At 43.3% G+C, this 21,498-nt stretch overlaps 1 protein-coding gene across 3 annotated transcripts in view; it reads right to left on the bottom strand.

Annotated features, from left to right (window-relative positions):
* Positions 1–21,498, bottom strand: part of RICTOR (RPTOR independent companion of MTOR complex 2) — a 115,429-nt gene that overhangs the window by 89,368 nt on the left and 4,563 nt on the right. For all 3 annotated transcript variants that reach the window (XM_075842177.1, XM_075842168.1, XM_075842187.1), the window contains exon 2: positions 11,521–11,568. In XM_075842177.1, coding sequence (XP_075698292.1) covers positions 11,521–11,568 — 48 coding nt within the window. The remainder of the gene's footprint in view (positions 1–11,520; positions 11,569–21,498) is intronic.

The following is a 21,498-nucleotide window of genomic DNA, read 5'->3' on the forward strand; positions in this document are numbered from 1 at the left end:
TTTTCCCCCGTAAATTTCACTGTAAATTGAAGACTCTGCACCGGAAATTTTCAACATCTGAATTTACCCTAAAGCTTCTATGCTCAATGTCTACAGACGAGTCTGTAGGGTTAAGAATTGCCACAGCACAACGGGCAGGATCCTCTGAAGATAGGCATCGTTCTCCGCCACCATATATAGCCAGCTAATAAGAAAAGCTATATGTCATAATGACATGTCCTTTGAAGCAGAACACACAAACAGATCACAAAGCAGATTAGAATCGGAAAATGGAAAAAAGACAAATATTCTACAATTCCCTTATACAAAGATCTGCTGGATAACTAGCGGAGGAGCCGCAATATTCATATGAAAACAAGTTTCCTATTTACGGGATGACAAAGGCACAATGAACTTTGCAGAGCTGTACAAGCGAAGACAATTCAACCAAAGCCACCTACAAAAGCAAAACATCTCCTGCATGGCTGCGTATATTGCAGGTTTCAATATACGCTCTATAGATACCGAGAAGCTGAAAATTTACCAATAGCCATTTCTAAGGTCATTTATTAGTCATAGAGGAGGCCTAGCCACATAACTAGACCGCGATACTTGCAAGTATCTGCTGTTTTGGAAGAGGAAACCTCTCGAGAAGCTGAGTCCAGAGCTACACGTAGCAGATAAAGGAAGCTAGGATATCCCCGCATGCTACAGGGTTCACTGAAGCGTCGATGGTTAACTTTTATCGGAAACAGAATTTCCATTTGTCAATAGATACAGTCATCCAACCAAGTAAGATATACCGCTTATACAAGGCTTCTTAAATGGGTTGTCCCAAGATGAAATGTTACCCCCTAACCACAGGATAGGCGATAACATGCTGCTCGGCGGTGGTCCGACCACTGGGACCCTGACTGATCACAAGAAAGGGTGTCCCAGTTCTTTGAATGAATGGAGCGGCAGGTCGCACATGAGCCCTGCTGTTCCATTCATTCTTTGTGGCACTGCCGGAGATAGTCTAGCGCCGTACTCGGCTATCTCCGGCAATCCCATAGACAGTGAACGGAGCGGCAGCGCACATGCTCGGCTTCCAACAAAATTACACTTCAACCTTAGTGGAGATAAAGATTTTCTTAAAGGGAATGTATTATCAATAAATAAGATTATTACGATCATGAATTTATTCAAAATATATACTTTATTTTCTTTAACTTTTGGTGCTTTTTTTCATTTTTTTTATGTGACTATCAACAGAATAAAAAAAAATATTGAAATATTGCAGTTCTCACACTTGTCAGTAGAGCACACACAATCGGATGACACGTTTTTTTGCAGCCAACATATGTAGACTGAGGCAGGATGAGCAGAGTCCTCTCATTATCAGTAGAAGGCGGGCATGTTAATGACAGCTCTGTTGTACTGCTGGAGGCTTAGATAAGGCAGGATAGTGACACTACACACATAGAAGGCTCTGTCTACAGCTCTCCTGTTACTCTCTGATCTCTGGGGGAGGGGTTGTTCTCCATCACTTCCTGGAGACTGTAAAAATCTATGACAATCAATTGATTCTCATTCGTTGCAGCTGCCATAAAGCACACACAACCAGGTTCACGGTCTATACAGACGATACAGGAAGGGTGTGTCCAATATGGCCCCCAGGAAAGGTTTTATAAATAAATAAATGAATATCTAAACATTAAGATCAAACACATTATTTATCTGTTACAGACTGAAATCTAATTCTAAAAAAAGGTCAAAAAATGACACACAAGACATTCCCTTTAAAAGTAATGGCGAAAATTAACACAGTTCAGAACCACATGATGAACCTCCCTAGTATAATATCATTATCAAAAACAAGCGTTCCAACAATTGAGCAGACGAGCCAGAATAAAGCATCTTTACCTACTGAATATATGGGCTGTGCTGGTCTCGTCTAGCTGCAGATGACAGACTACTTTTCTCAGCCCAGCTGCTTAGTCAAGCGATGTCATGGGTCAGCGTATGTAGGTTTAGTTGTCCAAACTTATCAATTAAAGGAACACTAAATGTAGAGAATACACAAAAAAAATCCCAGCAATCCTCTATTTATCCTCTCCCCTTTGATTATACGTGTTCTCATTTTGCACAAAATTGTGAGAAATAGATCAAGAATTCTATACGTGTCCCAGGAGATCAGCAGTGTTTCCCCTTCTCACCAACCTGTCTCTTACTTTACTTCTATTACAGAAATAGCACTGGGGGAGGGCTCCGTCTGCAGCCAGGTGCCTTGCAGTAAATAGCAGCCTTCCCCCACTATTCTGTCTGCAATAAGACGAAAAATACCAATAGACACCGCCACCTTGTCTCCTACATAAGGAGATGGGCGCTGTAATGTAGGTGACAGTAATGCTTTTTATTTTAAAAAAACGATCTTTTTTCACAACGTTAGGAGCGATTTTGGTTTATGCTAATGAGCTTTCTTAATGCCCAAGTGGGCGTACTTTTACTTTCGACCAAGTGGGCGTTGTACAGAGGAGTGCATGACGCTGACCAATCGGCATCATGCACTCCTCTCCATTCATTTACACTGCACTAGCGATATAGATATATCACTATGTGCAGCCTCATACACAAGCCCTAACATTACTACAGTGTCCTGATAATGAATACACATGAAATCCAGCCTGGGCGTCATGTGTACTCAGAATCCTGACACTTCTGAATCTTTTTTTGTGAGATTCCGGCAAGTGAAACCAAATCTCGTTTAGCTCCGTGATCTCGCGAGATTTTGTATCCGTTGCTGGAATCTCACAAAAAGAGATTCAGAAGTGTCAGGATTCTGAGTACACATCACGTCCAGGCTGGATTTCATGTGTATTCATTATCAGGACACTGTAGTAATGTTAGGGCTTGTGTATGAGGCTGCACATAGCGATATATCTATATCGCTAGTGCAGTGTAAATGAATGGAGAGGAGTGCATGATGCTGATTGGTCAGCGTCATGCACTCCTCTGTACAACGCCCACTTGGTCGAAAGTAAAAGTACGCCACTTGGGCATTAAGAAAGCTCATTAGCATAAACCAAAATCGCTCCTAACGTTGTGAAAAAAGATCGTTTTTTTAAATAAAAGCATTACTGTCACCTACATTACAGCGCCCATCTCCTTATGTAGGAGACAGGGCACTTATAATGTGGTGACAGAGTCTCTTTAAAAGGGCTGTCTTACCACGAACAACCCCTCTTCATACGGGAGCCAGCGCAGTGATCAGCTGGACGTCATTGGTTCGTCTCCCGCCACCACCGGCAAGAAGCTGATGTTTTTCAGGGGAAGAGATGGCAAGCCAAACATTCTCCTTGCAGCGGCCGCTACAGGGAAAATGTAGTATTACATGGTGACTAGTCATATAAATGGCCGTCCATGTAATACAGACGGCTAGAGACTGCTGGAGCGGAGCCACTCTTACAGAGCGTCTCTCCGTTCTGGCTCGTCCCCTCTATAATAATCTTTATTTATTTAGCGCCAACATATTACGCAGCACTTTACAATTTAGAGGGAACATGAACAGACAATATCAGACATTACATAGTGACAAAGTTAATTTACAATACAAATAAGAGTGAGGACCCTGCTCGCAAGAGCTTACAATCTATGAGGAAATAAGGGAGACACAAAGTGTAAAAGTGTTTGTTCAGTACAATGGTCCAGACATCTTTTATGATCTCTATGACCTCCATATCCCCTAATAGGGCATATGGACAGGGATTGTCTTCATGAGACAACCCCTTTAAGTCCCACCCTTAAGTCATGTGTCAGATTTCTACAAGACTCTTTCCTTCTGCTTAATTTTTCTATTAAAGGCTTAAAGGGAAGGTGTCATGATTTTTTCAAACCAAAACGAAGCTCGTTCGTAGATCGAAATCCGGCGCCATTTTCATGTGGACCGAAAGCCGCAGTAAGATGACTACTTCCGGTCGCGGCTTCCGGCCATATATTCAATGAAGCGAAGGCGCAAGGAGCGTAGACCAGCGGAGGCAGGAGCAGGTAATTTATGTTCGTGTATGTGATGTGTGTATTATGTTCACGTGATACTGTTTGCTGAGCACTGTATCTAATCCTCCTACACTGTGCAGTCGCTCAGAAAATGGCGGCACACAGTGTAGGAGGTTTGAAGACCTTCAAACCCCTCCTTCTCCTGGCACTATCCAGGATAAAGGAGGGGGGATTGTGTGAGGACACTGGAGGAGTGTGTCCAGCCCAAATTTGCAGCATAAATCAATGAGGTTACTTTACCACAGTGACCATGCTGCAATTTTGGGAACTGCTCCCATCTAGTGGCCAGCAAATGGAAATGTTATAAATTAGAATCTAATTTATAATATTTCCTGACTTGTGAAATAATAAAAAAAATTAAAACAATGTGTAATCACTCAAATACTAATTGTTTAACTGAAAAAAATATATATATAATTTCTAGCGACACATTCTCTTTAAGTGGTTGTTCATAAATAGTTGGGGCCAAAGTATTCTTTAGTCCATTTGGGTGACATTTACTAGGTAAAGTCCAAAAGATCTCTACAGCTCAGAGGCAAGCCCAGGGAACAGTTCTATAAATTTTCTGTAGTCAGTGAGGTTTTGAGATTTCCCTAGCTGTCTGCTCTTTCGAGTCTACCTTGTAAGTAAAAAGTCATGAAGGTCTGACACATCAAAGAGGTCTTGTTGGTGATGACCAGCAAAGAAAAAGGGGGAAACTCAAATTACATGTAATGCCCTGCTATCCCCAGCATAGGTAAGGGGTCCGAGTCCAGCTTTTAGGTGCAGGCATGTGCGTCAAAGGTCCGGGAGAAGTTTCAGTGTAAGTCAAAGAAAGGGATCGTCACGTGTATAGATTATAAACCTTGGTAAAATTGTCGACATCCACCCCTCTCACCACTGACTATACATGGCAGCCGTCAATTACTGGTAAAAGGGGTGGTGGGAGAGCTACCCTCATATATAAAGCAGACTCGTGCCTATGAGTCCACCGTTTTCTTTATTAGATGCTCTTAGCCTAAGGCCACAATATTTTTGTGCCGTTCGGGCTAGTAGTGCAGTGAACCTGTCCCCATGCTTTGCTGCTCTTACATGGGACCTCATAGTATGCTGGCAAAACGTTGAAGTCTTGACAATGTCATCCAGAAGCAGACAAATGTCGCAGACGTGACGGGTCAGTGATTGTTGGCACTAATGCTGGTTTCTTCGTGGACAGGACGTGTTCACATTAAGCTTAGCCTTCACCTCTGCTTTGAATGTGGCCTCTCTTTCGGGGGTTAGGGTTTGCAGACGTTTTTCAAGAAGTTTATGCTCTGAAATCCCTGGAAAACTAGGGGCCAGGTCTCATTTGGATGGTTGTTTGCAAGATTGACCAAAAAAAAAAGCATGTACATTGGGATACAAAGTGGAATTAGACGCTTGAGTTAAACATTGAGCAAGAGCAGGAAAAACATTCAAGAACTTATTGATGGGGTTATCTAACTAACTTCACATGGTATGATCCTCAACAAGTCATGGAAACAGAGGTTTATGAATGGCTAGAAAAAAAGGCCAGTTAGATTTCAGCTCTTGAGTGAGGCGCTTGCACATTATGCCATAGTTCCAGTAGGTTTTGTAGATGTCTAAACTAATTGGGACATCAAATTCAGACTGAATGGTATTCCCGACTGTAGGGAGTGTGTATGGTCTATTTGGCACCCATATAAGAATTTGAAGGCGGGAGTCAATCTAGCTGTGTGCCTAAGTAGGCAAAGACATCTTCTTTAACAAGTTGTTCCCTAATGTGGGGTCGCAGTTCTGATGCCCTGGCTATAAAAATACACTGTACGGCCAAAAGTATGTGGACCCTCCTTCTAATTATTGAACATACGGGTTTCAGACACACCCATTGCAAAACAGGTGCATAAAATCAAGCACACTGCCATGCAATCTCCATAGACAATCAATTATAGTAGTATGGGTCGTACTGAAGAGTTCAGTCATTTTATATGTGGCATAGGTCAGTTCATAACATTTCTGATTTACCCATAAATCTTCTTATTATCTGCTAGATCTGCCCTGGTAACATGTAAGTGTTATTATTATCTGCTAGATCTTTCCCAGTCACCTGTAAGTGCTAACATTATCTGCTACATCTGCCCCAGTCACCTGTAAGTGCTAACATTATCTGCTAGATCTGCCCCAGTCACCTGTAAGTGCTAACATTATCTGCTAGATCTGCCCCAGTCACCTGTAAGTGCTAACATTACCTGCTACATCTGCCCCAGTCACCTGTAAGTGCTAACATTATCTGCTAGATCTGCCCCAGTCACCTGTAAGTGCTAACATTATCTGCTACATCTGCCCCAGTCACCTGTAAGTGCTAACATTATCTGCTAGATCTGCCCCAGTCACCTGTAAGTGCTAACATTATCTGCTAGATCTGCCCTAGACACCTGTAAGCGTTGTTATCTGCTAAATCTGTCCCGATTACCTGTAAGTGGTATTATCTGCTAGATCTTCCCCGGTTACCTGTGTTATCTGCTAGATTTTCTCTAGTCCCCTGTGTTATTATTATCCGCTAGATCTGAACCTATCACCTGTAAGCGTTATTATTATCTGCTAGATCTGCCCTAGTTACCTGTAAGTATTATTATCTGCTAGATCTGCCCAGTCACATGTTATTATATGCTAGGCCTGTCCAGTCACCTGTAAATGCTATTATTTTCTGCTATACCTGCCCCAATCACCTGTAAGTGCTACAATTGCATCTAGGAGTTAACAACAGTTTAATTTCGAAGCGGTAAATCATGCAAACTCACAGAGCAGGGCCGCCGAGTGATGAAGCGCATGATCAAAACAGAGATCCACACTGCCTCTAAAAGAGACATCAGCACTAGAACTGTGTGTCTGTAGCTTCATGAAATGGGTTTCTATGGTCGCTGCAAAAAAGTCTAAGATCACCATGCACAATGCCAAGTGGAGGCTGGAGTGGTGTAAAGCACGTCGTCACTGGACTCTGTAGCAGCATGTTCTCTGGTGTAATGAATGATGGCTCACTATCTGGCAGTCTTATGGAGGAATCAGGAGTTGGCAAGATGCCAGGAGAACGCTGCCAACCAGAATGCATGGTGACTTTTGTAACATTGGTGGAGAAGAATTAATGGTCTGGAGTTATGTTTCAGGGTTTGCCCGTATATTTCCAGTGAATGGTTATGTTAATGCTACAGAATAAAAAATACCTTTTACGCAATTGTAGTTTCAAACTTTGTGGTTTGACCCTTTCCTGTTCCAGCAAAACTGTGCCCCTGTGAACACAGCGAGCTCCACAAAGACATGGCATGAGAAGTTTGGTGACGAGTTACCCAATTGACTGCAGAGCCTGGATCTCAACCTCATCCAACACCTTTAGGGTGAATTGGAATGCCAATTGTGAGCCAGACCTTCTCTCCAAACATCAGTGCCTGACCTCACAAATGCTTTTTTGGATGAATAGGCACAAATTCCCACAGTCGCACTCCAAAATCATGTGGAAAGCCTTCCCAGAAGAATGTATAGCCGAAAAAGGGGCCCTACGCCTTAACGCTCATGATTTTTGCCGTCCAACAAGATTATTCAGGTGTGCTGGTCAGGGGTCCACTTACTTTTCACCAGACAGTGTAATTGCAATGCGAGTTGGAAGAAAGAATTTGTGCTCTCTAAACATTCGTATCTTCTAGTCGGGCAGACATTTTTAGTGGATAACACTAATAAAACAGCTGAGAGAACGGTCAGAAAGGACATTTTGCAGCAGTAAAGGGTTGTGCATAGTGACGTCACCACTGTGGCCTTCAATTGGCTGCCATTGTCAGGTGGCGCTGGATGAAATGTCATCACATTGCAATGACAATAGTAAGAGGCGGGGCACCCCGAGGACCGATGGCACGAAATTTTAAAACGGAATATTACAATTTTCTTTTAACAATCTTTAGCAACTTGGACATAAAACCCTTTTGATTTGAAACGTATAGTAACGCCACCATTGCCCCTTTTCAGCAAAATGTAAAAGAAGACATAGCGTCTATAGATTATATGACCGTTACAGCCTTGCGGAATCGAGTGCATTTCTAGTTAATATGCCCTTAGTTTTCAAGGTGTGACAGTCCTCTAAATAAGGCCATTGATTACTATGCAGTACCTCGCTCCACAAGGCGGCTGCCATACGGGAAGCGGTTTATCCCTAAAGTCATGACTGAAATAACTTAAAAATATCCTAAGAAATAAAACTCGCTCTCCTTGCAGCACAAGATTGCAGGTCACAAGGACTTCTCGGAGGCGCTAATCCCTTGCTTGCAGCACAACGAATCGACACAGTGTTTTTCTGGTTGATGTGGTTACATGGTTAATAAAGAAGCCAGAGCTGACGGGGGCAGGATAAATCGTCAGGGCTCCACAATAGATTTCCGCTATTTGATTAAAGAATGATGTTCCTTCACGTTGGTCAACTTAAAGCCAATTCCTGAATTCAATTCAAAAATTGAATGTGCATTGGTGGTTCAAAGAAAATTGCTTGGCAATTCAAGTCGACAGAAATAAGTAAAAAGGAACAAAAATGTAAAAAAAAAAATTAGAAAGTGAATAGTTATTGAAAAAAAAAAAAAAAATAGACCATTTTAAAAATAAACGGAATAGTTAAAAAAAAAAATAAGCAAAAAATGTGAAAGTGAATTTGATTATTTAAAAAATAATAAACATATTTAACAAAAATAAAAAATACTGAAAATAAAGATTAGAACTTGAATAGATATATATACACACACACAAATATATAAATCGCTATCTATATATATATATACACACACACATACTACGACGGCATTGTGTTTTACAGTAAATCAGCACGGTTTTCAAAAAGATTCCTAATGGCCACACAATTTAACAGTTGAGCAGTTTTATTGTTAGTGGCCGCTGCAAAATCGTGCGGCCATGTACATTCATTTCAAAAACTACGCCATTTCGAGGTAAAACTGCATGCTGGTGTGGTTTTCAGTCTTTTTGCAGCCATTTCTCGGTTGCCGCTCCTTGTGGCCCTACCCTAAAAGGCAACCCCTTTCAGATTAGGACCACTCCAGGTACCTGTGGGAAACAGTTGACTTTGTTGGGGAAAGCCACAGGCAGCTACACATTGTTTTTATGGCCGGCGCTGCTGCAAGACAGTACAATGGTAGCTTTTTGTTCAGTGCAATAAAACAACGCGTTTCGGGATGGGATCGTACTGTGTACTTCAGAGAGAGAGAGTGGTCCAACCCAGAAACGTGCTGTTTGTAAACGATATAAAAGAAGTTACCATCGCACTGTCCCATTTTCTCAGCCAATAGGCTACAGACTACAAATGGGCCATATGGACAGGGGCAGCCTTCACAAGACGTCTACTTCAGTTCATCCCAGCACAACATCACTCCTGGCCATCTGCTGTGTGGGAACTACAACCCAGCCCCATGCACTGGAAAGACGTTACAGCTCCCTGCAGAGGAACTTGTGCCCCTTTGTACGAGGTGCCAAAGTTTAGATCTCCACTGATCATGAAGTGATGGCATATCCTAGAGATTGGACAGAGGCTTGAAAATATTTCCAAGGGACAATAGAGGCATATTCACAAAATCAAAAGATATGCAAGAAAGCTTATTAATGTGAAAATGGCAAGCAGCGTGGGACTGTCAGACCTTCCCAAAAACAAACGGCATAAAAATAGGCCTAGAAGTCACCGCGCAAACAGGTTACAATGGAATAAGGATGGATAGAATTTACCCAAATGCTTACAATATTTAAGAAGTATATGGACGTCATAGAGCAATAGGGGATCCTCTCTATAAGCAACGGCTCTTGCTCTGTCCATGCAATATTTAAATGGCCGCATGTAATACTACGTTCCCCCTGTAGTGGCCGCTACGGGGGAAATAAGCAGCCGACGGCGACAGCTCTCTTATATACGGGGTTGTCTGGGATGAGACAATCCCTGTAATCCCTTTTGTTAGTACTTATGTCCATTAAAACAAAAACCAAAAAATGGACAAAACATTGCGGCTCCACCCCTGAAGGCGTTAGATTATTTAGGCATGAGACATGAAAGCGACCCTCCAGTCAAAAGTATAACATTTGACTATACCTTGCAAATGTATAGTCATCATACCTGGTGCCCTTCTCCTGAATGATCCTGCCGCTGTATCGGTACCACAGAAATCGGAAAAACACCTCTCCCACTTCACTTTTCTCTGAAGGGCCAGCGCCGATGATGTCATCGGAGAGCGGTGGAGTAGGAGGGGGGGGGGGGGTTCAGACTAACTATGAACACTCTACATAAGCTAGTCTGAGACTGAAGTGGCAATTTTAGAAAGATGGAGGACCAGAATAGTAGCAGGATCGTTCAGGAGGGTCACTTAAATAGAAAACCTCTCAAAAAATTAAGCACATGAAGCTCATTTCTAGGCGCCTGTAGTGTGTCCAGTCCTGTACTAGAGTTATAGGAAAGTGTGTTAGGCTGTGCTCATACGTCACAATCGGATTGACACCGCCATATGTAGCAGCTCAGAGCATATCTGCAGCCATATGTAGCAGCTCAGAGCATATCTGCCGCCAAATTTCATTTATTTATAAAACAGTCCATTGGGAGCATTTCCCCCGTAACGATAAAGTGTACAGATCCGGAACACAGCAGATGTAGTTACCTTGGTTGAACAACAAAAAAAGTTGCAGGAGGGTGCAATGTGGTTTGATTTTTTTCAAAACAAGTAGAAAGGGGTCTGCCCTGGATTCATGGACGAGCGTTGCTTACAACTAGACCAGCGCCCTCATTGTGAATTTTAGTGTAGGATATACCCACAATGCCTGGACCTCTTGCGGTTCTACTGAACCGGACTAAGATCGACGTAAGATGCTAGAGTAATCCAAGTCCGGTTCAGTAGAACCCGGGGAGGCCTGCGAATTCCGGCTGTAATACGGACTCTAAACGTTTGAAAGCGACCTAAGGCTATGTTCACACGGAGTATTTTGGGGGAGGAATATCTGCCTCAAAATTCCGTTTGGAACTTTGAGGCAGATATTCCTCTCCCTGCACGCCGATTTTCGCGGCAATTATCTCGCCGTTTTTCGCCCGCGGCCATTGAGCGCCGCGGGCATAAAACAGCGAGATATACGCTTTCTCCTGCCTCCCATTGAAGTCAATAGGAGGTCGGAGGCGGAAGCGCCCGAAGATAGGGCATGTCGCTTTTTCCCGCGAGGCAGTTTTACTGCTCGCGGGAAAAAGACGCCGACGCCTCCAATTGAAATCAATGGGAGGCGTTCTCGGGCCGTTTATGCCGAGTTTTGCGACGCGGTTTCCGCGTCAAAAAACTCGGCAAAATACCCCGTGTGAACATAGCCTAAATCTTCATGGGAAGCGTCAGATAAAACGGCGGTGATTACTCAGCTAACAATAGAATAATTTAGGTTGCTTATTAAGGATGTGGAATAATGATTGACCTGAAATGTTACACAACGGACACAATATGACTGCACGCATTACTATCTTACCTCTGCTGAGATCTATAGGGACGTTCTCCTCCCCGCTGTCATTCCGACCTAAAAAGAAAAGAACGACGAGAAGTTACATCCTGGATCCGGTGACGCACGTCATACTCAGACTGGCAGGAGCGCACTCATCTGTATACTCCAGGGTACCAACTAGTTCTATAGCCGGTCCACTGATGAGTGACTGAAGGTTGTTGCTCCATTATTATACTTTATGACTTATCTGGCACAGGGGATCGGGTTGTCCAGTTTAGAACCCATTGTCATACACCCTGTTAGTGATAATAGAGGGGGGTCCTCTGTTCAGGATCCTCATCTCTTGGCCATAGTGAAGAGCGATTATAAAGAGTGTCTCTCTCTCTGGAGGTCATGTACTGTCCTTTATTACACCGACAACACATTGATATGAATGGACACCGTGTAATACTCCATTTCTCCTGTGGTGGCGCTGCAGAGAAATTGAACACTTAGGGTTCATTCAGACGAGTATAAGGGTATGTTCACACGTCCATTACGGCTCAAATTACGGAGCGGTTTTCAGGCGAAAACAGCTCCTGAATTTCAGACGTAATTGCTCGTACCCGCGTTTTTCGCGGCGTCAATTACGGACGTAATTGGAGCTGTTTTTCAATGGAGTCAATGAAAAACGGCTCCAATTACGCCCCAAGAGGTGACATGCACTTCTTTGACGCGGGCGTCTTTTTACGCGCCGTCTTGTGACAGCGGCGCGTAAAAAAAAGCCTGTCTGCACAGAACACCGTAACCCCATTGAATTCAATGGGCATATGTTTCCCGCTGGTTTGGAGCCGTAGTTTCGGACGTAATTCGAGACAAAAACGCCCGAATTAGATCCGTAAAAAGGGCGTGTGAACATACCATAATACTCGTCCGTGTGCTGTCCGTTGAGAAAACTAACAGCACGGGGACCCATTAATTTCAATGGGGCTATTTAGACATGCGTGAGTTTTTACGCAACAACGAGTGTCCGTTGCGTGAAACTCACTGCATGTCCTATATAGGTGCGTTTTTGCGCACCTTGTCGCCCATTGAAGTCTATGAGTACGTGAAAAACACTGACAGAACGCACCAATATAGGACATGCAGTGAGTTTCACGCAACGGACACACGATGTGTGAAAAACAACACGTGTGAATGGCCCCATTGAATTGCATAGGTATGAACAGTCAGGTTTCCTCACAGATTACAGCTGATCGCTGGGGGTCCTAGAAGAAGGAACTTTGTGATCAGCTCCTTGTCATAAGAACCCCTTTAAATGTTAAACATGACCAGCACATCTGCCTCCACCTCCAGTCAGCCCTTTCCCAGCACAAGAGCTACATCATTGCTCCATCATTGCTCCACAACAACTTCCCATTCAGCTCCTAAAGTGAAATCTTAAGAGACTTGGGATCCACGCACTCGCGCTGCCACATGACCCTATACAGCATCATATAAAGCCCCTCCTTATGAATTCATATTACGGACCTGTAGGAACTCTAGGGGAAGAATTTATCAACCTTTCTACTCCAGTTTTCTGGTGTAGAAAAGTTGCAAAAGAGCCCGAGAGTCGCAATTTGCAACTTTTGACCTTTTTACGCTGCGCTCACCGCTTTGGCGGAAAAATAGGGTGTGGTGTTACATAAAGGGGTGGGCTTACAGCATCACGACATATATATTATAATTTACGGCAGAAACATAATAAATTATAACAAATTTCCACTACAATTCACTAAGTTATAGTGGAAATCTATGGGGCGTAGCAAGTTAAAGGCCATGCCAGGGACCCGTACCATGCACCCCCCCCCCCCTTCGAAATCAGTCTACACCCCCTCAAAACACCCCTTCGGACGACTTGAGAAATACAAAAAATATATATGCTCACCGCTCTTTTTCTCTTCCATATCCCCAGTGAGGGGAGTATGCTTATTTTTTAGTTTATATCCGGTAGGGTGGGGATGGACGGTGCACCTCCTAATAAATCTGTCGCATCTTATTCCAGCAATGCAGATAGCCAAGACTTGTGTACGAAAGGCCGGTCTAAGTAAATCTGCCCCTTTGGGTACCGTCATGATGCATCTATAAGACTATCACTCTTTCTGGCACGTTGGGGACATGTCATGACTTCTTTCCTCACATATTCATAAGGAATAAAAGGATTTTGTGGCACTACATTACAGTTTTGTATTCTGGCCCCTATAAGTAGTGCTTCTAGGGGAGAACCCGGTGGGTCACAGAGGCACAAGGCGTGCCATGTCTGCTGTGGTAAGGCTCAGTGGACACAGCAATGCCATGTGTGTGGACCCTAAGGACTGCATTACGGACCTCAGATTATGGTGACCACAGACTGCAAAGGGTCCATACTGTGCTCATGTGATAAGAGTTGTAGTCCAGCTAGGTCGTGCTTCTAAGATCCCTTGGTAATCAATGGCTTTTCTAGAAATACACACAACGCATGAGCAGAAAACTGCTGTAAAGCGAGGCTGGGTGGCGGCTGGCCCCCATACATTACATTAATGTAAGGCTACAAAATCATTTCCCCTGTTGATACGAGCTGAACATGGGGTAATCCCAAACTCCAAGTAGTCGTGAGTTATTAGAGGGGGGCTCGCCAATGTGGACAATTCCTCTAAAGGGGTTTATGAGATTAGAAAGACATGGCTGCCTTCTAAAAACAGTGCCATTCATATCCATATGATGAAGTATTGCAGCTCAGCCTCATTCACATTAATGGAACAGAGGTGCAATACCCAACACAGCCCATAAACAACTGTAGCGCTGTTTTTGGAAAGGAGCAACCATGTTTTTTTCATTCATACAAGGGTTTATCTGTGCTATTTTTCTTCATAGTCAAAAACCTGATAATCTCGGTGACGTCAGCCGTCCAGCTCTGCGAGTATTCGGCCTGACTGGCAGGTAGTAGGCATATATATCTTGGTCTTCCACCTTGTATTATAAACCAGCCCCCCCCCCGGTTATCTATCAATTTATATTGTATTAGTTTCCTGGGCACTGTGGGCAGTCAGGGCTGTGCTGGTAAATGTACTTTCCATTGAGCCCGTACACCACTGCGAGGAAAGCTGATCAGAAATGAAGCGGCACAACGCTCACCCGAGCGCTTCGTCTTAGCGATTGGTGGGGGTCTCAGACCTCCAACGATCAAAACTTCTGACATGCCAAAGTTTTTTTAAAGTTTAGTTACCCTTTAAACAAAAAGATATTCCAACTCTCAAGGACCGACTTGTTTTGTACCTTCAGGACGCAGCGATTATTTTTAGCCTTTCCATCATTGCATTTTAGATTTTCCCATCAATGTAGCGTATGAGGACTTATTTTTTTAAGAGATGACAAATAAAACAGCAATTCCTCCATTGTTTTGTGTAGGTTTTCTTTTTGTTCACACGGAGTATTTTGGGGGAGGAATATCTGCCTCAAAATTCCGTTTGGAACTTTGAGGCAGATACTCCTCTCCCTGCACGCCGATTTTCGCGCCGTTTTTCGCCCGCGGCCATTGAGCGCCGCGGGCATAAAACAGCGAGAAATACGCTTTCTCCTGCCTCCCATTGAAGTCAATGGGAGGTCGGAGGCAGAAGCGCCGGAAGATAGGGCATGTCGCTTCTTTTTCCTGCGAGGCAGTTTTACTGCTCGCGGGAAAAAGACGCCGACGCCTCCCATTGAAATCAATGGGAGGCGTTCTCGGGCCGTTTCTGCCGAGTTTTGCGACGCGGTTTCCACGTCAAAAAACTCGGCAAAATACCCCGTGTGAACATAGCCTTACTATGTGATCTAACTTTTTTTTTTTTATATGATTACACAATTAACTGTTTTTGCTTTTTTATGTCTCACTAGGGGTCTTGAAGCTGCGACCGTTTCTTCACTTGTAAAAACGCTTTAGAAAACGTAGTATTTCAAAGTATTATTGCCTGTCATTGATGCATGCTAATATAGCTAGGAATGGCAGACCTTTGATAGGCCCCTGGCTGCCATGGAAACACACGACACCCCAGAATCAAATTACGGGGTCGCCAATGGGCTGTCAAGCGCCTTAGGTGCTGCGGTTACTATTGACCGCAGCATGTAAGAGGTTAAACGGACGTGCCAGTGATGGCATGGGCACAGCACATCACTGTGCCATAAGACAACGTGGATTCAAAGGGGCCACTCGTAAACTGCAACATATTATTAGAGTGTAGGACGGAAAGGGGTTAAACAGTCATTACGCAGGTGCTGTTCGAAGTGTCAGTCATAAGCATGATTGGCCGAGAGGCACCACATGGTCACAGCCGTGACTCCATTGAGCGCACTCGCGTCGGGGCGTGCTCTGGAACTGCCTCGTTCACCGGATTCCATTTCATAGATGCCCATTATAAAGCGATGACGGGTTCATCCAATTCCGGGCATTAGTGCGGCTAACAGATGCCCTAAGAAAACCAGGTATCTATGTTTCCCGCATACAGGGACGTTTTATGAGGACCTCTCAGCATTTATATTCTAATATTCTGGCAGCATCATCTCCATGTAAATAGCTGCGTTCTCCCGGCGGTCAGGACAGGAATCCTACACTTGACCCATGTCCTGAGCCATGTATGTACGCACAGCTGTCACCAGGGGGCAGTACTCTGTTATTGTCACTTGTCTTCCACCACAATGTTTTGGAAGCTGCACTGATGTGACACAGTCATTGCTGGAAGGATGTGGCTTCAGTGACCAGACGCTAATCTTCCCCATCCCCCCCCCCTCGGATTCAGGGGCATGTAGAAAACAATGCGGAGCTGTGTAGGCAATGACTGACCGCTATCATTAGAGTCCTGTGGAGGGGTAGGGGCTCTGACCCAACTTTCCCTGACTCCTGAGCAGCAAATCTGTCTTGTTCTGCAGCAAGATGGCAGCAGAGAAGTCGTCTTAGATAAGGCCCCATTCACATACGTTTAGTGTGAACAAAGCTCCCACCCTACATACTAAACGTTTCCATAGGAGGTGGTCGAGTGCCTTTTTGGCCTCTGTCGGGCCAAAAAATACAGGGATACGTTTTTGTTTCTTTTTAAGCATGGGAGCCTACTGTGGAATACGATCTGTATGGAAAACTTTTAACGTCATGAGCTTTTAATAACATATCCGTTAATCAAATATTATAATAATCTATGGGTGACGGATGCGTTAAACCGATGACCAACATCGGCATGCGTCACCGATAGACTGCTATCGTATCCGTTTAATGTTATGCTATGAAAAGATCGTAATGTAGACGTTAAAAGGAGACCATTATGGCCCACAGGTTACTGTTACGCAATGTATCCCTGTGTGAACACAGCCTCACAGCAGCTCATGCCGGTTGATAAATTTGGCGCATCTATGCAAACTTCTCTCTAACATTAAACTTCAGTCCATTTTTTTTTTTGCAGAATTTGGCACATTTCAAGCCCTTGTCGTTCCAGTCACCGTCTGTTCTTTTAGACGCATTTAATTAATAAATATGTCTAAAAGGATTTCCGACAAAAAGCAGTTGCAACTTAGAGCAGAATTCTGGTGCGATACCAATAGTAAATCTGCCTCTCAGTATTACTATATTCTCCCCCCGCGATTCCGCTGTTCCCCTTTCATTACTGCTGTTGGCGGGATTTGTAGTTCCAATAGCATTTACAATCGGTCATCAACAAATTTGTCCCTACTTCTCCAAATATACCAGCACTGCCCTGACTGGCACTGTACTGGGAGCGGTGGGGTGCGGCAGCGTGGATGAGCATTGCCAGAAGCATCAATGGTAAGGGATCAGTTTATCTACGCCGCTCTTGACGCCACACAGGAAAGGAGAGAGATGAATAAATAGAGTTTGGACTTTGTAAGGGACAAGTCATTGAACATAGGTTCCCAGACAAATCGGAAAGCAGCGCAAGGTCAGATGTACCGCCACTAATTTATGCTCCTTCTGGCATGGACGAGCCAAGTCATATGTCCCTCCAGGTCTCGCACTGTGATGGACAATAGCGGCGTGACGGCTGGAGAAAGATTTTCCTTGACCGGGGACGTGGCTTACTGGATATATCTGTACATTACACCGGTGATCACTACTGGATATATCTGTACATTACACCGGTGATCACTACTGGTATATCTATACATTACACCGGTGATCACTGCTGGTATATCTGTACATTACACCGGTGATCACTACTGGATATATCTATACATTACACCGGTGATCACTACTGGTATATCTATACATTACACCGGTGATCACTACTGGTATATCTATACATTACACCGGTGATCACTACTGGTATATCTGTACATTACACCGATGATCACTACTGGTATATCTGTACATTACACCGGTGATCACTACTGGATATATCTATACATTACACCGGTGATCACTACTGGTATATCTATACATTACACCGGTGATCATTACTGGTATATCTATACATTACACCGGTGATCACTACTGGTATATCTATACATTACACCGGTGATCACTACTGGTATATCTATACATTACACCGGTGATCACTACTGGTATATCTATACATTACACCGGTGATCACTACTGGTATATCTGTACATTACACCGGTGATCACTACTGGTATATCTATACATTACACCGGTGATCACTACTGGTATATCTGTACATTACACCGGCGATCACTACTGGTATATCTATACATTACACCGGTGATCACTACTGGTATATCTATACATTACACCGGTGATCATTACTGGTATATCTATACATTACACCGGTGATCACTACTGGTATATCTATACATTACACCGGTGATCACTACTGGTATATCTATACATTACACCGGTGATCACTACTGGTATATCTGTACATTACACCGGTGATCACTACTGGTATATCTATACATTACACCGGTGATCACTACTGGTATATCTGTACATTACACCGGCGATCACTACTGGTATATCTATACATTACACCGGTGATCACTACTGGTATATCTATACATTACACCGGTGATCACTACTGGTATATCTGTACATTACACCGGTGATCACTACTGGTATATCTGTACATTACACCGGTGATCACTACTGGTATATCTGTACATTACACCGGTGATCACTACTGGTATATCTATACATTACACCGGTGATCACTACTGGTATATCTGTACATTACACCGGCGATCACTACTGGTATATCTATACATTACACCGGCGATCACTACTGGTATATCTGTACATTACACCGGCGATCACTACTGGTATATCTGTACATTACACCGGCGATCACTACTGGTATATCTGTACATTACACCGGCGATCACTACTGGTATATCTGTACATTACACCGGCGATCACTACTGGTATATCTATACATTACACCGGCGATCACTACTGGTATATCTATACATTACACCGGTGATCATTACTGGTATATCTATACATTACACCGGTGATCACTACTGGTATATCTGTACATTACACCGGTGATCACTACTGGTATATCTATACATTACACCGGCGATCACTACTGGTATATCTGTACATTACACCGGCGATCACTACTGGTATATCTATACATTACACCGGTGATCACTACTGGTATATCTATACATTACACCGGTGATCACTACTGGTATATCTATACATTACACCGGTGATCACTACTGGTATATCTATACATTACACCGGTGATCACTACTGGTATATCTGTACATTACACCGGTGATCACTACTGGTATATCTGTACATTACACCGATGATCACTACTGGTATATCTGTACATTACACCGGCGATCACTACTGGTATATCTATACATTACACCGGTGATCACTACTGGTATATCTGTACATTACACCGGTGATCACTACTGGTATATCTGTACATTACACCGGTGATCACTACTGGTATATCTATACATTACACCGGTGATCACTACTGGTATATCTATACATTACACCGGTGATCACTACTGGTATATCTGTACATTACACCGGTGATCACTACTGGTATATCTGTACATTACACCGGTGATCACTACTGGATATATCTATACATTACACCGGTGATCACTACTGGTATATCTATACATTACACCGGTGATCACTACTGGTATATCTATACATTACACCGGTGATCACTACTGGTATATCTATACATTACACCGGTGATCACTACTGGTATATCTATACATTACACCGGTGATCACTACTGGTATATCTATACATTACACCAGTGATCACTACTGGTATATCTGTACATTACACCGGTGATCACTACTGGTATATCTATACATTACACCGGCGATCACTACTGGTATATCTGTACATTACACCGGTGATCACTACTGGTATATCTGTACATTACACCGATGATCACTACTGGTATATCTGTACATTACACCGGCGATCACTGCTGGTATATCTATACATTACACCGGTGATCACTGCTGGTATATCTATACATTACACCGGTGATCACTACTGGTATATCTGTACATTACACCGGCGATCACTACTGGTATATCTGTACATTACACCGGCGATCACTACTGGTATATCTATACATTACACCGGCGATCACTACTGGTATATCTATACATTACACCGGTGATCACTACTGGTATATCTGTACATTACACCGGTGATCACTGCTGGTATATCTATACATTACACCGATGATCACTACTGGTATATCTATACATTACACCGGTGATCACTACTGGTATATCTATACATTACACCGGCGATCACTACTGGTATATCTGTACATTACACCGGCGATCACTACTGGTATATCTGTACATTACACCGGCGATCACTACTGGTATATCTGTACATTACACCGGTGATCACTACTGGTATATCTGTACATTACACCGGTGATCACTACTGGTATATCTGTACATTACACCGGTGATCACTACTGGTATATCTGTACATTACACCGGTGATCACTACTGGTATATCTATACATTACACCGGTGATCACTACTGGTATATCTGTACATTACACCGGTGATCACTACTGGTATATCTATACATTACACCGGTGATCACTACTGGTATATCTGTACATTACACCGGCGATCACTACTGGTATATCTGTACATTACACCGGTGATCACTACTGGTATATCTATACATTACACCGGTGATCACTACTGGTATATCTGTACATTACACCGGTGATCACTACTGGTATATCTATACATTACACCGGTGATCACTACTGGTATATCTGTACATTACACCGGCGATCACTACTGGTATATCTGTACATTACACCGGTGATCACTACTGGTATATCTATACATTACACCGGTGATCACTACTGGTATATCTGTACATTACACCGGTGATCACTACTGGTATATCTGTACATTACACCGGTGATCACTACTGGTATATCTATACATTACACCGGTGATCACTACTGGTATATCTATACATTACACCGGCGATCACTACTGGTATATCTGTACATTACACCGGTGATCACTACTGGATATATCTGTACATTACACCGGTGATCACTACTGGTATATCTGTACATTACACCGGTGATCACTACTGGTATATCTGTACATTACACCGGTGATCACTACTGGTATATCTATACATTACACCGGTGATCACTACTGGTATATCTGTACATTACACCGGTGATCACTACTGGTATATCTATACATTACACCGGCGATCACTACTGGATATATCTGTACATTACACCGGTGATCACTACTGGATATATCTGTACATTACACCGGTGATCACTACTGGTATATCTGTACATTACACCGGTGATCACTACTGGTATATCTGTACATTACACCGGTGATCACTACTGGTATATCTATACATTACACCGGTGATCACTACTGGTATATCTGTACATTACACCGGTGATCACTACTGGTATATCTGTACATTACACCGGTGATCACTACTGGATATATCTGTACATTACACCGGTGATCACTACTGGTATATCTGTACATTACACCGGTGATCAC

The sequence above is a fragment of the Rhinoderma darwinii genome, chromosome 1 (genome assembly GCF_050947455.1).
Source record: "Rhinoderma darwinii isolate aRhiDar2 chromosome 1, aRhiDar2.hap1, whole genome shotgun sequence".
Classification (NCBI taxonomy): Eukaryota; Metazoa; Chordata; class Amphibia; order Anura; family Rhinodermatidae; genus Rhinoderma; species Rhinoderma darwinii.